Source organism: Pongo pygmaeus, chromosome 6, assembly GCF_028885625.2.
Source record: "Pongo pygmaeus isolate AG05252 chromosome 6, NHGRI_mPonPyg2-v2.0_pri, whole genome shotgun sequence".
NCBI lineage: Eukaryota > Metazoa > Chordata > Mammalia > Primates > Hominidae > Pongo > Pongo pygmaeus.
The window spans coordinates 106,543,245-106,559,156 of NC_072379.2; the positions used below are offsets into that span (position 1 = coordinate 106,543,245).

Below are 15,912 nucleotides of genomic sequence, written 5' to 3' on the forward strand. Positions count from 1 at the left end.
GGGTATGGACAGTTAGGTCCTAGCACATGAGACTTTAGCTTCTGAGCACATGGGGGTGGAGCAGGTTGGGAGCAAACTAACAATGTAAAGTGTAGCTTCATGTAAAAATCCTAATCCAAGGATTACATTTTTTTAAGACATGGGGCCTTGCTTTATCACCCAAGTTGGAATGCAGTGACATGATAATAGCTCACTGCAGCCCTGAATTCCTGGGCTCAAGGAATTCTCCCGCCTCAGCTTTCCAAGCAGCTGGAACTACAGGTTTGCGGCACTACACCTGACTAATTTTGCAAATTTTTTTTTTTTTTTTTTTGGAGAGATGATGTCTCGCCATCTTGCCCACGCTGGTCTCTAACTCCTGGGCTCAAGCAATCCTCCTGCCTCAGCCTCCCAAAGTGCTGGAACTACAGGAATGAGCCACCACACCCGGCCTAATTCAAGAATTACAGAAAGTGGGCCGGGTGCGGCGGCTCACGTCTGTAATCCCAGCACTTTGGGAGGCCGAGGCGGGTGGATCACGAGGTCAGGAGATGGAGACCATCCTGGCTAACATGGTGAAACCCCATCTTCTACCAAAAATACAAAAACAAAATTAGCTGGGCGTGGTGGCGGGGCATGGTGGCGGGCATCTGTAGCCCCAGCTACTCGGGAGGCTGAGGCTGGAGAATGGCGTGAACCCGGGAGGTGGAGCTTGCAGTGAGTGGAGATTGTGCCACTGCACTCCAGCCTGGGCGACAAAGCAAGACCCCGTCTCAAAAACAAAACAAAACAAAGAATTACAGAAACTGAAAAGTTACCACTCCTCTGTGAGCAACCTGAAAAATGGGATCTTTAATGATGACCAATTTCCCTAAGAAATTCTGAAATTATATGCAAAAAAAAATTTACTGAGTTACGTATAAGCATAATTAGTATTTTTAACAGTGGCTTCAAGGATGAAATAAGAGGGAGTTTTTTACAACCCAGCTAGATTAATTGAATCTTGATAGATAATGTGAGTATCATAACAGTGAAGAATGTATTTGGCCATCTTGTGATTCCCTGGATGATATTTTCTTTTTTCTGACTACTATCTGGTAACCTCACAGCTGTGAGATACTTTCGCTAGGAGTTGGATAAAGAAAGGCAGGAGTAAAATTTAAGTTAATCTTTCTAATGTTTAATAACAGAAAAGTGTTCCACAGGGTTTCTATCTAGATTTGCATGAGCTTACTTTCTGGCTTTGTGTTATAATATTCTTATCAGAGACTCAACATGAATTGACTCTAGCCCATGTGCCAAATAGGAAAAGAGCATCTTTTCTAACTTTAATTTTTAATTAAAAATTATAAAAGTATCTTAATTGGTTCACTTCGCATCTTTTTTTCTCATTAACAATGAACTCATGAAGACATCTTTTCCTCCCTCTTTGTCTCCCAAAGTCTGTACACGACTTACCAATGTATCCAGGATCACAAACACAGGCAAGCTGTAAAGTAACAGGATCTTGGTAGCAGCTCCTGGCAAACTGGCGTCCACTGTCAGGACCATCTGGGCAAGGGCAAGGGCGGCAGTGATCTCCTGACCCAATGATGGGGTCACCATAGTAACCAGCCAAGCACCTGCATCAGTCAGAGAACAGGCCATGACCCCACAGTTCTAAGAAACCTCTTCCAAGGAAAGTCTTGAAAGCTGTTCTGTTTGGGCACACTCTTTTCCACTCCTCATGTTTTCTTTGAGACAGAGTCTTGCTCTGTCACCCAGGCTGGAGTGCAGTGGCACTATCTCAGCTCACTGTAACCTCTGTTTTTCGTGTTCAAGTGATTCTCCTGCCTCAGCCTCCCAAGTAGCTGGGACTACAGGCACACACCACCACACCTGGCTGTTTTTTTTTGTTTGTTTTTTTTGAGATGGAGTCTTGCTCTGTTGCCCAGGCTGGAGTGCAGTGGCACAATCTCAGCGCACTGCAACCTCCACCTCCCGGTTCAAACGATTCTCCTGCCTCAGCCTCCCGAGTAGCTGGGATTATAGGTATGCGCCACCACGCCTGGCTAATTTTTGTATTTTTAGTAGAGACAGGGTTTCACCATCTTGGCCAGGCTGGTCTTGAACTCCTGATCTCAGGTGATCTACCCACCTCAGCCTCCCAAAGTGCTGGGATTACAGGTGTGAGCCACCACACCCAGCCTAATTTTTATATTTTTAGTAGAGAAGGGGTTTCACCATGTTGGTCAAGCTGGTCTCAAACTCCTGACCTCAGGTGATTTGCCCCTCTATGTTTTCATGTGGAAGATTTACTATGGGAACAGTGGTTCTCAAACTTTAGCTTCAATCAGAATCACCTGAAACAGATGACTGGGCTCCTCCCACCGAGTTTCTGATTCAGTAGGTCCCCAGTAATACTGATGATCCTACTTGCAGGACCACTGCCTTCAAGTGACACCCATGGCCTCATCTGGCCCCTCATTCACTGCTCCCCAGAGGAAGAGCCACCTCTCCCCATGTGCACTTGATTGTTCTATCAGCTGCCTGCCTGTCCTGACCATTCAGTTCTGCTCCCTCCTTGTATTACGGAGTCTGTCCTCCTAGGCAGGGCTTATCCCAGCCTCTGCCTATGCCTGGGAGGGGTGATGTGTTGGCAAGCCCACGGTGGCCACAGGTCTAAAGCCATGTCCTACAACCCAGCTTTTCCCAGTACTCTAGCTGAGGGGGTGACAGGGGCGCTCTCCAGCTGTGTAGCCCCTGTGTTTGTCTCTCAGGTGGTGCCAAACTCAGGCAGGGATGGGGCATGTTACTTATTAATTCCCACATCCAACACGTCAATTCCACTCTTTAAAGATAACAAATACATGGAGGTCAAAGGATTCTCAAAGTTTATACAACTAGTTAAATAATAAGCCAGAATTTGAACTTGGTGTCCTTTTAGCAATACATTCTTTTACTATGTTAGCCTGCTTGTCAAGATGAATGGTAATTAGGTTACTTTTTTATGTCCTACAACATAACATCTTGAAGGAACTTTGGAGACAATCTAATCCAACCTAGTTATTCTACTTACGAAAAGCTGGATATTCCAGCCAGATGCAGTGGCTCACCCCTGTAATCCCAGCATTTTGGGAGGCTGAGGCGGGTGGATCACCTGAGGTTGGGAGTTCGAGACCAGCCTGGCCAACACGGTGAAACCCCCCCAATCTCCCTTAAAAATACAAAAGATTAGCCAGGCATGGTGGCCTGTGCCTGTAATCCCAGCTACTTGGGAGGCTGAGGCAGGAGAATCACCTGAACCCGGGAGGCAGAGGTTGCAGTGAGCCAAGATCGCACCATTGCACTCCAGCCTGAGCAACAGAATGAGACTCCATCTCAAAACAAACAACAACAAAAAGCCTGTAATCCCAGCTATTGGGAGGCTGAGGCAGGAGAATTGCTTGAACCCGGGAGTCAGAGATTGCAGTGAGCCGAGATTGCACCACTGTACTCCAGCCTGGGCAACAAGAGCAAAACTCCGTCTCAAAAAAGTTTTCTAAAACCTGGATATCCTAACTCACCCAAGGTTAGAAAGCAAGTTAGAAGCAGAATTGGGCCAGGAACTGAGGTCCAAGGATTTCCGATTCAATTTGTTTCTCAAGTCTTTTGGAGGCAATCCAAATAAATCATGATAGAAATTGAGTGTTCATTTCTTGCCTCCCCTTGGGGACAATCTAAGTGTAGAGTTTTTTTGTAAATTCACAGGATTGAAACTCTGGTTATCTTGGAATGAGAAAAAAGAATGATGAGAAACTGGCTCAAACTAGATAGTAGAATTCCAAATACTTAAAATCAAGTGTTTGCACACCCAAACCTAGAGTTAAAAATCTTCCTTCTCCCATACCCTTTCTCATTCTCAAAACCCTTTACAAATAAAATCCAAAGCTGGTCACAGATATCAACTATGCCATTCTGACACGATGTTCATTCAAATGCATGCTACAGTGTGAATGCTGATTCTGAATCAGCATTGTGGCAGCTCCCTTTGCTGTTTACTTCTGTTCCCCCTCCTCTCTCTGCTCCCTGTTAATCTTTTTCTCATGTCTTTCTCTGTTTTCTCATGTCTTTCTCTCGTACTTATTCTCTATCTCTCTTTGAAAAAACAATAATGGAAAACAGGGCAGAAAAGAAAAAGATGACCCCAATATATTAACTTCCTCCTTTCACTGTTGTATAACTGTGTCCTTGCTATCTTTTTACAACACAATTTTAAGGATGGAAGGGATAATTTTTATTCAAAGGGGTAGTCCATGGGACCTCCAAATTCTTGAATACCGTTCTAGCATTGAGCCGAGAGCCACGTGATTGCCTCCATGAACATCTTCTTGCCAAAAGTTAATCACATACTCAGTTTTTCACTAACAATTTCTCTTTCATCTGATGAGTAACTTCACCACTGACTGAAGCACTTGCTGCAATGTTTCACAAGTGACTTTTAAAAACAAATATCTTCTATAGGGTGAATGGATGTTGGAAGAGAGAAAAATTATCACAGTGAAAAAGTGGAGACTATTACCCCGAAAAAGCCAGTTCTAACAGTACTGTCTGCATTTCTTAATTAGTAATGAACAGTGTAAGTCAGCAGGTAATTTTTTCATATGGACTATTTTTTTATCTATTGAGCTATCCTATTAATGTTATGGAGGTACATTGTCTCTCATATTCTTAGTCTATATCTAGCACATCCATAATGATTATTCAACTGACATTTGCTAACTGGAGAACAGATCTACTTAGGCATGTTTTATAGAGTCTCCTGGAAACTGTAGTTGCAAAACATTTTCTGAAAAACAAAGCTATTTAAAATGACTAATCCCATTTGGATTAGTTTCTCCTTTCGCCTAAATTAGGCAGGAACATTTCACAACTCTTATCCTCGGCCAGAATCTGCTGAGACAGACAGAATTTCTACACAGCCCTATGGTAAGCTCTAGGGTGACTCTCCAAGAGGACGGATTCATGTCAGTTTTGTTCTCTGCGGTATCTCCAGCACCAGAACGGTGCCTGGCACATAGAGGATGGAAACTCAATATGTACTGGATAAACAAACAAGATCCTAGAAAATAATGAGGTGGTTAGAAATGAATGAGTGAGCTGAAGCCTGGTGGAGATGAATTCTAAGATGCTGTCTGCTCAGCCAGAGATCATTGCATTCTCCTTACTTTCAGCATCTGCATACCTTTCACAGTTATGACCCATGGTATAGTCCTGGCAGTTCAAGCACTCCCCTGTCACTGGGTCGCAGTCATCGGCGTGGCCATTGCACTGGCAGGGCTGGCAACTTGGAAAGCCCCAGTGCCCAGGTAAGCACCGATCACACTGCCGAGCATACACTCCCTGGAAACAGTGGCACTGGCCAGTGACGGGATTGCAGAAGGCATTGACAGATCCTTGCAGATGGCACTCACAAGCTAAAGAAACAGGCAAACAAGGAACTGCCTTGAGAAACTCATTCAATGGAAACATGCCCCTTTTATAAGCACCCTGTCCCCAATTCACAATGCTCATGGGTTGGTGTGATCAACTTCAGGAGGGAAGCATCGGCTCTGCAGCGATGGAACCCTGCCATGATGGCTGAGTTAATCCGAATGAATGTATAACAATGCTTTTGAGGAACCTACGTTTGCATCCACTGGGGCCAAAGCCAAAAGTTCCAGGTGCACATCTGTTGCAGGTTCTTCCAACCACGTTGGGCCGGCACTGGCACTGGCCTCCGTTGGGATCACACACGGAACTTAACGAACCCTGAGGGTCGCATTCACAAGCTGTGGGTAAAGAGAGGCCAGAACCCATGACACGGAGCAGCACATCATCGGGCTCTCCCTGATCCTTTCTCCTTTAACTACTTTGGATTATTCAGAGTTCTGGTTTAAAACAGTATCATCCCTATGATGAGCGGAAGGGAAGAAAGGGGAAGCAGAGTTGGCAGATCAAAGCAGTTTTTCTAGGCAGGAGGTCATTAACGTTTTCTCCCGTTGCCTTCAAAGCTCAAATATCACAGGACATTAGACCAAAGCCCAGTGACCTTCAGAGGATGGTCTGACCTTTCAAAGAGAAAAACATACATCTCAGGTATTTGATGCTTCTCTGATTCCATTCCCCACTCCCTATCCTGCTTATGGAAATGCTTTATCCCCATGGACTTTTCCCCTGGTCACCTGTTATTTGCATATTTCTTGAATATCAATTCCATCTTCAGTGGTGCTCTATCACTGAAATATTACTTAAAAAGATAAAGAAAAACTTAACTGAGACACTATTTCCCTTGTGCTGCCTAACACAGGGCTGGGGGTGGGCACTCCACTGTACTTCATGTGCCAGATATACTCAGAGCCAGAAACAGCAGCTGCTGCAGCTGCCAAGCAATACCTACCCAGGCCTGTCTGGTGTAACACAGCAGAAATGCTAAAGATGATGTTTCTGCAAACATCTGTCATCGGCGTTTTCACAACGCTTCTGCTGTTCTCTAGACATCGGTATCTCTGAAAGGTTTCCCAGGCGCTGTTGGTGACCACCACATCTCCTGAACCTCCCACGGTGAAGATGTCCAGTGATTTACAGTATGGCATGAGAACAAGCTGTGAAGAAATGAGAATGGCCAAACATGGTGCCGTTACAGTGGTGCCCCATGGCATGGGTTTAAGCAAGCAAACGTGTAAAAAACCCAAATGCTTCTTTGACCCTTGAACAGAAATCATTAGACTCATTAAATAAAGTATAAACCTCCCTATTCCTAAATACTCTTGGCAGGAAATTTTAGATATGTTTTACACAGCTTGATGGCTTTTGAAATGCTATTTATTTTTATTTTAGAGATGGGGTCTTGCTTTGTTGCCCAGGCTGGTCTTGAACTCCTGGCCTCAAATGATCCTCCTGCTTCAGCATCCCAAAATGTTGGGATTACAGGTGTGAGTCACTACGCCCAGTGAAATGTTATTTTGTTAAAAGACATTTTATATTTTTAGAAGGAATAAATCCTTTCCACGGGGTGGAGTATAAGCAAAGTAACATTGGAGGCAAGAAAGAATGATTCTGCTTATGCCGGCCTCAGCATTACCCCTCAACAGAACACCCTGGGAGCAGCTGGGCACTTTCCGCCCAGGCTTTCCTGCATATGCCCAGAAGCGATCTCGCACTTACAGAATCGATCAGCGTGTATGGGCTCTCCACGTCGCTATCAGAGGAGGTGTACTGAGGTAGCTCCAACCTCACCGTGTAGTTTGTTCCCTTCTCAAAGCACACTGGCCGAGGAAGGACGACATATCTGCCCCCAAACAAAAAAGAAAGACAACAACGAAAGTCAACCTTCATGCATCCAAAAAATAAAAATTAAAAACAAAGCTCTGCATCGATAATTCCAAAGGGAAAAAGTCAGCAGTCAATGTCTGGCTCTGAAATGTGACTTGAAAACTCGCAAAATATTAGAAAAATACTAATTTGCATATGAAGCCCGTTGAGCTGCCAAACCACTGTCACACTGACCTTGAGCCTGGTGATAATGACACCACCTGGTTGTCGTCATCGGGGATGGTATTACCACATCGGCTGCTGGTTGGAATCCTTCCAGGTCGCTGCACTGTGATGACAGCTTTTTCCCAGTGGTCGGGTAGCTAGAATAAGAAACAAACAATGAAAAGATAGCCCACCACTGCCTGTTTATAAAAAGACCTCTCTGAATCAATCAATTGCCAATTGAAATGGAAAACAAACAGTTGCTTTTCACTTTTCTCTTTACTACTACCTCTGCTACTCCGCTGGTTCCAGCCCAAATCCCTTCTACCCTGGATGCTGAAACACCTCTCAGCTGTCTTCTGCCTCTTCCCAATGTCCCTTTCAGTCCACTTTAAAACAGCTCAGATAATGACAATCCCCTGCTTGAAATGCTTCAGTAGCTTCCTGTGAATATTATAGTCCAAATTCCTTTACTAATCCTAGTATTTTTGCCAACAGCATCTCCAACCATATCTCTCATCAAGCTATGTGGAATGATTCTCAATAAAAACAAAACCCTCTCTTCTCTCTTCTGCTCACACTATTTCTTACTTTTGTGCCAACTTTCCACAATTCCATTCACACTTTAAGGCCTAGCTCTGATTCTCTAGGAAAGCATTTTGGTAGCCCTGGCTCGGGCTGGCTGGTGCATGCCCATCTTCTAGGATCAGGCATCTCTCTGCTGTTACACCGTCACGTTCAGCCTTTCATTACAGTTCGGGGCTTCAGTCTGTCAGTGCACAGCCAGGCTGTGAGGGAAGGAGAGGATCTCATATATCCTCATCACCACCTCAGTCGTCAGCAAGGTTGAGTGCCTCACAAAAGATCACTACATTTGAGAAACTGGATTCAAGAAAATGGTACATTTTGACTGGGTGTGGTGGCTCACGCCTGTAATCCCAGCACTTTGGGAGGCTGAGGCGGGCGAATCACCTGAGGTCAGGAGTTCGAGATCAGCCTGGCCAACATGGCGAAACTCTGTCTCTATTAAAAATACAAAAATCAGCTGGGCATGGTGGCGCATGCCTGTAATCCCAGCTACTCAGGAGGCTGAGGCAGGAGAATCGCTTGAACCTGGGAGGCGGAGACTGCAGTGAGCCAAGATTGCACCACTGCACTCCAGCCTGGGCAACAGAGCAAGACTCAAAAAAAGAAAAAAAAGAAAGAAAATGGTACATTTATTTTAACTTCCGTGAAAGAGGTGAGACTATCGGAATCTGATCTGTTCCAATGCAACCTCCATATTTCATAACTATATATAATATCCATTAGAAGTACTATTTTTCTACTGATTCTCCCCTCCCTCCTCCACCAGTCCACTGAGTGGTTTCTTTACCTGTGGCTCGTAGCGAATTAGGATGTCATACTCCATGGAATATGGTATGTTGTCAATGAAAAACTCCAAATAAGCCCCTTCAGGCACTCGGACGAAGCCGGCTCCAGTCCAGGAGGGAATCCGGTCCTGGATATATTGCCGCTCCACTATGCTAACCCCCTGAGGACATGGCGAACAATGGTTATTCTTTATTTGAAATGGAATTCAATAATTTTCAACAGTCAAAGTAATCTGAAGTCACCCAAAGATTCAAAAAGGGTTGCTACCTTATGTCTATTTTTTATAGTCAAATCTCCCCTAATAGATTGTAAAAACTTTTTGATATCCAAACAGGAAACTGGTTTCTTTTTAGTTTTGTGGTTGGAGTAGTCTTGGGACACTGGATATGGCACTCAAAGGCTTGGGATATACCTTATTTGATACGACCAGGAGAGTAAGCATAAAGGAAAAAAGAGAACATCCCACGTGCCGTTATAAGCAAGTCTAGGAATCATAAGGTGCTTCCCAGATTCTCCACAAGGTTAGTCCAATATCTAGTGGATTTCTGTCTCTCATACTGGCATTAGTTTTAGGCTCCATTTTCAAGTGAAGAAACTTGATATAATGAATGTTCACAACTGATGAGTTAATTCTGATTAATTGTTTACAGGGTTATTTTTTAATACCTGTGGTTGGTCATATCCAAAATGGCTGCGATCAACTCTTTCATTCCCTGTATGTATCTGTATGTATCCGTGTGTGGCCTTACCCATCAAGAGGTGCAAACTATGTTATCCTTTCCATGAATCCGGGCCGTCCTTGTGACCAACAGAACCTGAGGAACTTTCTAGGACTTCTGAGTCCAAGCTTTCAGAGACCTGGCAGCTTGTTTCCTCTCTTTGGAAGCTGGAAGCCATCTAAGAAATCTCACTATCACGAGGCACGGTGGCTCACGCCTGTAATCCCAACACTTTGGGAGGCCAAGGCGGGCGGATCACCTGAGGTCGGGAGTTTGAGACCAGCCTGACCAACATGATGAAACCCCATCTCTACTAAAAATACAAAATTAGCCAGGCGTGGTGGCACATGACTGTAATCAAGCTACTCGGGAGGCTGAGGCAGGAGAATCGCTTGAACCCAGGAGGCGGAGGTTGTGGTAAGCCGAGATAGTACCATTGCACTCCAGCCTGGGCAACAAGAGCAAAACTAAGTCTCAAAAAAAAGAAAAAAGAAAGGTCGTGTTTGTGTGGAGAGAAATGCCCAGCCAGCCTCCAGCTGTTTCAGCCACCCCAGCTCAAGAGCCAGGTATACATTTAAAGTCACTAAATTTGGAGATGAATAGATGAAACAATATCCTTGCCTCAGTATTTACCATGTGAGGTTGATAACTTTGGAGCATAAGTAGAGAGAAGAAAAGTTTCTTGTAAAGACAAATTTCTTAAACCAACCAAAAGCCTTATCAGTGAATGCTCCAAAGCCAATTTGTGAGTTATAGATTTACTTAGCTTTAAATATGACTGTTCTCAGGAAGGCATGGTCCTGATCCTTATTTTGTGCTCACTAACAAAGCATAAAAATGCTTCAAAATGGGCTCTTTACAAAGCATGTATGTTCCACTACACCCCAAAACACTGCTTTACCGACCTGCCACACATCCCCTACTCACAGGCCCCAAGTTGGCTTCCTCTGCTTCATAGAGGTAGTGATCCAGGGTGGCAAAGTAGTAACCAGGTTCCACTTCGTTGCACTGACGCCCAATCATGTGAGGCCGACATGAGCACTGGCCTGACTCTGCAAAGCAACTGGAAGGGAGGAGGAGCCAGGTCAGCTGAGTTCATGTTCACCCGAGTCAACCCGCCATAAGCAGCTCTACAGCTGCCATTACTCAGTACACAGGGCCAAATACATAGCATGTTCTTGTTTTCTTCAGAAAATACATATGTGGAAAAAAAAATAGTGCCTATGGATTAATCCCAAACTCCAAAAGTGTGGCTGAGAACCTGCTCTTCTCGGTTTTACCTCCCTTGCCCTCTCTTGACTAACATGCCGTCCACATCACATGGAGGTTTTCGACATCCCAAACTTTCTTGCTTTGGCATCTTACATCTTTTGCTTATTTCCTGAGATTTAGACTCAAATATCTAGCTCCCTGAAGAACATCTCCAGCTTGGCTGTCCCAGAGCATCCCGAACTAACGGATCTAAAACAGAAGTCCTCAATCCCCCGGATGGTCTCTATCAGGGTAAAGGCACTACCACCTGCTGAGTCAACCAAGTCAGAAATTTAGAAGTTCTTCTCCAGATTCTTTCTTCACACTCCGTCAGGAACCAAATTCTGTGATTTTTACTTCTGCATCTTGTGTCTCTCTTCCCCCTTTCCATTGGCTATGCTATGCTAAATATGAGAAATGCGTCTGGGCATGGTGGCTCACGCCTGTAATCTCAGCACTTTGGGAGGCCAAGACGGGTGGATCACCTGAGGTCGGCAGTTCGAGACCAGCCTCACCAACATGGAGAAATCCCATCTCTACTAAAAAAACAAAATTAGCTGGACATGGTGGCGCAGGCCTGTAATCCCAGATACTTGGGAGGCTGAGGCAGGAGAATCGCTTGAACTTGGGAGGCGGAGGCGGAGGTTGAGGTGAGTTGAGATCATGCCATTGCACTCCAGCCTGGGCAACAAGATTGAAACTTGTGTTCTCAGCTTATGTCCGCTTTTATTAGTATCATAATTTTGTATACAAAATAAAACTCAAATTACACGTATCCATTTTGACTTCACTTAAAGACGAGCTGTGGTTTGGAATTGTTACTTTCAACTCATTCTCAAGGTTCGTTCTTTCTTTTTTTCTCATCCCAAAGTTTTAAACAAGGTACCTAAGGCAAGTTGCAACTCACAGGAAGACTTTGCACTCACAGACTTATTAAAAATGTCCCCAGGCCGGGTGCGCAGTGGCTCACGTCTATAATCCCATACTTTGGGAGGCCAAGGCAGGTGGATCACTTGAGGTCAGGAGTTTGAGACCAGCCTGGCCAACATGGTGAAACCCCGTCTCTACTGAAAATACAAAAAATTAGCCAGGTGTAGGGGCACACCTGTAATCTCAGCTACTCGGGAGTCTGAGACAGGAGAATCACTTGAATCCAGGAGGTGGAAGTTGCAGTGAGCCGAGATCATGCCATTGCACTCCAGCCTGGGTGACAGAGTGAGACTTCATCTCAAAATAAATAAATAAATAAATAAATAAATAAATAAATAAAATCCTAAACGACCCTGCTGCGGCATAGCTGAAGTCCTCTTTCTGTGTATCATGTTGTTATCCTACAGGAATAGGAATTCTTTTTTTATTTTTATTTTTTTATTTTTGAGATGGAGTCTCGCACTGTCACCCAGGCTGGAGTACAGTGGAACGATCTTGGTTCACTGCAACCTCCGCCTCTTGGGTTCAAGCGATTCTCCCGCCTCAGCCTCCTGAGTAGCTGGGACTATAGGCGCCTGCCACCATGCCCGGCTAATTTTTGTATTTTTAGTAGAGACAGGGTTTCACCATATTGGCCAGGCTGGTCTCGATCTCCTGACCTCATGATCCGTCCACTTCGTCTCCCAAAGTGCTGGGATTACAGGCGTGAGCCACCGCACCCAGCCAGGAATAGGAATTCTTAACGTCCCATAGCCAATTCCCAGGAGAGGAAAGCTTGTTCCAATTAGGACCTAGGCTTCTTTTGGCACAGTCCATGAACAAAAGCTATTTTCAGAAATTCAGGCATCAGACATTACATCATATGGACAAAAGAAAATTCTTTCCTCCCCAGATGTTTACTGAGACAATAAATATCCAAAACATGAACCACCAAAGAAGAAAACAACTAGACCTTCACACGCAACCATTAGAGAATGAGCAAATGAAGGTGAGGACAAAGGCGCCAGCAGGCTCCCGGTGCTGCCTCTATCTGCAGCACAATTCTAAACAAGGAATGGCTCCATGAGAGCCGATCATGTGAAAGGAATTCCCTTAACAGCGGCCCTGCCAATCACAAGTCTGTGTCTACAGGCTTGAATTGTCATCACAGATAGGCATGGCTCTGATTCAACACTGGCTCCTTCAGTGAACTCATTCTCGTGGCTTTCCTATGCAGATGGCCCTCACCCTACAGCTCTCAGCACCCAGCAGGTGGCTGTGCTCTGCTTCTCTATTTCCAGCCATCAATGGGACATTTCCATGGACTGGCCAGCTGTCATCTCTAATTCATCTTGTCCCAAACAGATCACCACCGCCCACACTGACTTTTTATCCTCAGCTCTGCTGTTTCTGCCAGTAGATTTAAAATTCTTCTCATGGTATAGGTGAGATATCACCTTCTCTTTCCTTTATCCCAATACTCAGCTTTTACTTCAAAATGTTTCTCAACTTAGCAGCTTCCTCTCATTGTCACTGCCACTGCCACTGCATCAGTCCAGGATGGCATCACCCCATACCTGTTACTCTAACAATCTCCTAAAACTGACCTCCCAAACTATTCTCCCTTTTCTGCCTAGTCCATCCTGTCTACCACGGGCCAACCCATCTTCCCACAGCGCTGCTTTCATTGTTTAATGAAAATTCGCAATTGTTTCTTATGATATCAAGCCATGATGCCTCTGCCTGGCTTTCTGCAGCCTCCATAACCCATCCTCTGAAAACGGCTTCTCTTTCTGGTGCCAACTCTTTGCTTTCCAATGAGCCACACTCCTCATACTCTTCAGCAAATATTTACTGAGCAAATATTGGCCCTAGCAGCCTTGCTTCCCAGTGCAGGTACTCTCACATTTTAGTCCATTGTGAACTTTGTTCTGAATGAATCCTTACTTCCTCAGTAAGTCTATTATTTCTGGCTAAATGATATACAGAAAAAGAAATAGAAAAAAAAATAGTCCCTGTCTTAAAGAACTTACAGTCTAATTGGGGATAAACAATAAAGAAATTAACCAATGCAACAAATCAAAATGCAGTAAGAACCTATGCATTGATAGAGTTACAAGCAAAGCACTATGAGAGAAGAAGATATGATTCATCTGATTGAGGAGACTGACGGAGGCGTCATGAAAAAGGTGTCCTTAAAGCCTGAAGAGGACTTGACAGGCAGAGAGACGACAGGAATAACAGGAGCAAAGAGGGTGATGGGGGAATGTGAGCAGAGATGGTCAAGATCAGACCAGATCTCGACCTTGCTACAGTCATTCCCATCTCTGTGCCTTTACCCATCTCTTCCCTCTCAGCTCGGAGGCCCTCCCCTGCTCACCAACTGCACCTTTCAAATCTCAGCTTTCAAAACTCAAGCACAAATCCTAGCTTCTTCACAGTGATACCAATGATTTATTACGTGTTATTACTCTCTCCTGTGTTCAAGTAAAAATCACATCTGATAGAAATGGTACAGCTTAAACTTTTATGTATTCTCTACAAATTTCTCTGTAAACTAGAGATTCAATTCATTAAATCAGTAATGGAGAATAAGGACATAAAATAAATAAGGCCTGTGTGAGGCAGAATAATGGCCCCCAAAGATGTCCACATCCTCATCCCTGTTATCTGTGGGATGTTACCTCATATGGCAAAAGGGACTTTGCAGATGTGATCGAGGGTAAGGACATCGAGATGGAGCGATTATTGGATTATCTGGGTGGGCCAAATCTAATCACATAAATTCTTAAAAGTGGGAGAGGCAGGCAGGGAAGTAAGTAGGTCAGAGAGCTGTGACATGAGAAGGATTTGACCCAGTGGTGGCTTTGAAGATGGAGAGAGGGGACCATGAGTCAAGGAATGTGGGCAGCTCTAGAGGACAAGAATAGCGCTTAGATGACAGCCAGCAAAAGAAGGGGAAACTCAGCCTACGACTGCAAGGAGCAGAATCCTGCCAACAACCCAAATTAGCTGGAAACAGATTCTCCTTTAGAGCCTTAGAAAACAATGCAGCCCTACCAACATCGTGATTTTGGTCCACTGAGACTGTATTTGACATATAGAACTGGAAAATAATAAACATATTGTTTTAAACAACCAAATTGTGGTAATTTGTTATGGCAGCAATAGAAAACTAATACAGGCTCTATGTTTTCTCAGTGGGTGAAGGCCAAGATTATTTCTTAAAAAAATAGATTTATGGCTGGGTGTGGTGGCTCACGCCTGTAATCCCGGCACTTTGGGAGTCCGAGGCGGGCAGATCATGAGGTCAGGATATCGAGACCATCCTGGCTAACACGGTGAAACCCCATCTCCATTGAAAATACAAAAAATTAGCCGGGCATGGTGGTGGGCACCTGTAGTCTCAGCTACTTGGGAGGCTGAGGCAGGAGAATGGCATGAACCTGGGAGGCGGAGCTTGCAGTGAGCCGGAGCTTGCAGTGAGCCAAGATCGCGCCACTGCACTCCAGCCTGGGCGACAGAGTGAGACTCTGTCTCAAAAAAAAAAAAGAAAAAAAAAATTATCATAAATATAGAAATTGGCAACATTTAAAAATTCCATTTCATTTAAATGGTGGTGAATGAAGAAAATGGAATTTTAACCTTTCTCTATTACTAAGGAATTAGGCAGAAAAATATTAAAGCATAAAAAACATCATTCATAATAACAGACCACAGTGTTCAGTCAGCACCATTCATTTTCTCAGGGTGGCATTCCTCTCCACCCCCAACTAGGACACTTTCTTTTCGGTAGGACCTATGTCCTATAATCCTGTTCTATCACAGTATAGTCATGTGTCACTTAATGACTGGGATATGTTCTGAGAAATGTGTCGTTAGCCAATTTTGTTGTTGTGTGACCATCATAGTGTACTTACACAAACCTAGATGGTATAGCTTACTACACACCCAGGCTGTATAGTATAGCCTATTGCTCCTAAGCTACAAACCTGTACAGCATATTACTGTATTGAATACCATAGGCAATTATAACACAATGGCAAGAACTTGTGTATTCAACCATATCAAAATGTAGAAAAGCTACAGTAAAAATACAGTATCTTATGGGACCACCACTGTATGTGTCGTCCATCCTTGACTGAAACGTTATTATGCAGTACATGATTATAATTAACAAAGGGTTAGCTACACCATAGTCATT

At 44.2% G+C, this 15,912-nt stretch overlaps 1 protein-coding gene across 3 annotated transcripts in view; it reads right to left on the reverse strand.

Moving 5' to 3' along the window:
• LAMB1 (laminin subunit beta 1) overlaps positions 1-15,912 on the reverse strand; it is a 93,262-nt gene that overhangs the window by 30,067 nt on the left and 47,283 nt on the right. For all 3 annotated transcript variants that reach the window (XM_063667713.1, XM_063667714.1, XM_054494252.2), the window contains exons 14-21: positions 10,476-10,611; positions 8,831-8,989; positions 7,486-7,613; positions 7,144-7,267; positions 6,377-6,581; positions 5,625-5,768; positions 5,183-5,414; positions 1,438-1,601 (exon numbers count right to left, since the gene is read on the reverse strand). In XM_063667713.1, coding sequence (XP_063523783.1) covers positions 1,438-1,601; positions 5,183-5,414; positions 5,625-5,768; positions 6,377-6,581; positions 7,144-7,267; positions 7,486-7,613; positions 8,831-8,989; positions 10,476-10,611 — 1,292 coding nt within the window. The remainder of the gene's footprint in view (positions 1-1,437; positions 1,602-5,182; positions 5,415-5,624; positions 5,769-6,376; positions 6,582-7,143; positions 7,268-7,485; positions 7,614-8,830; positions 8,990-10,475; positions 10,612-15,912) is intronic.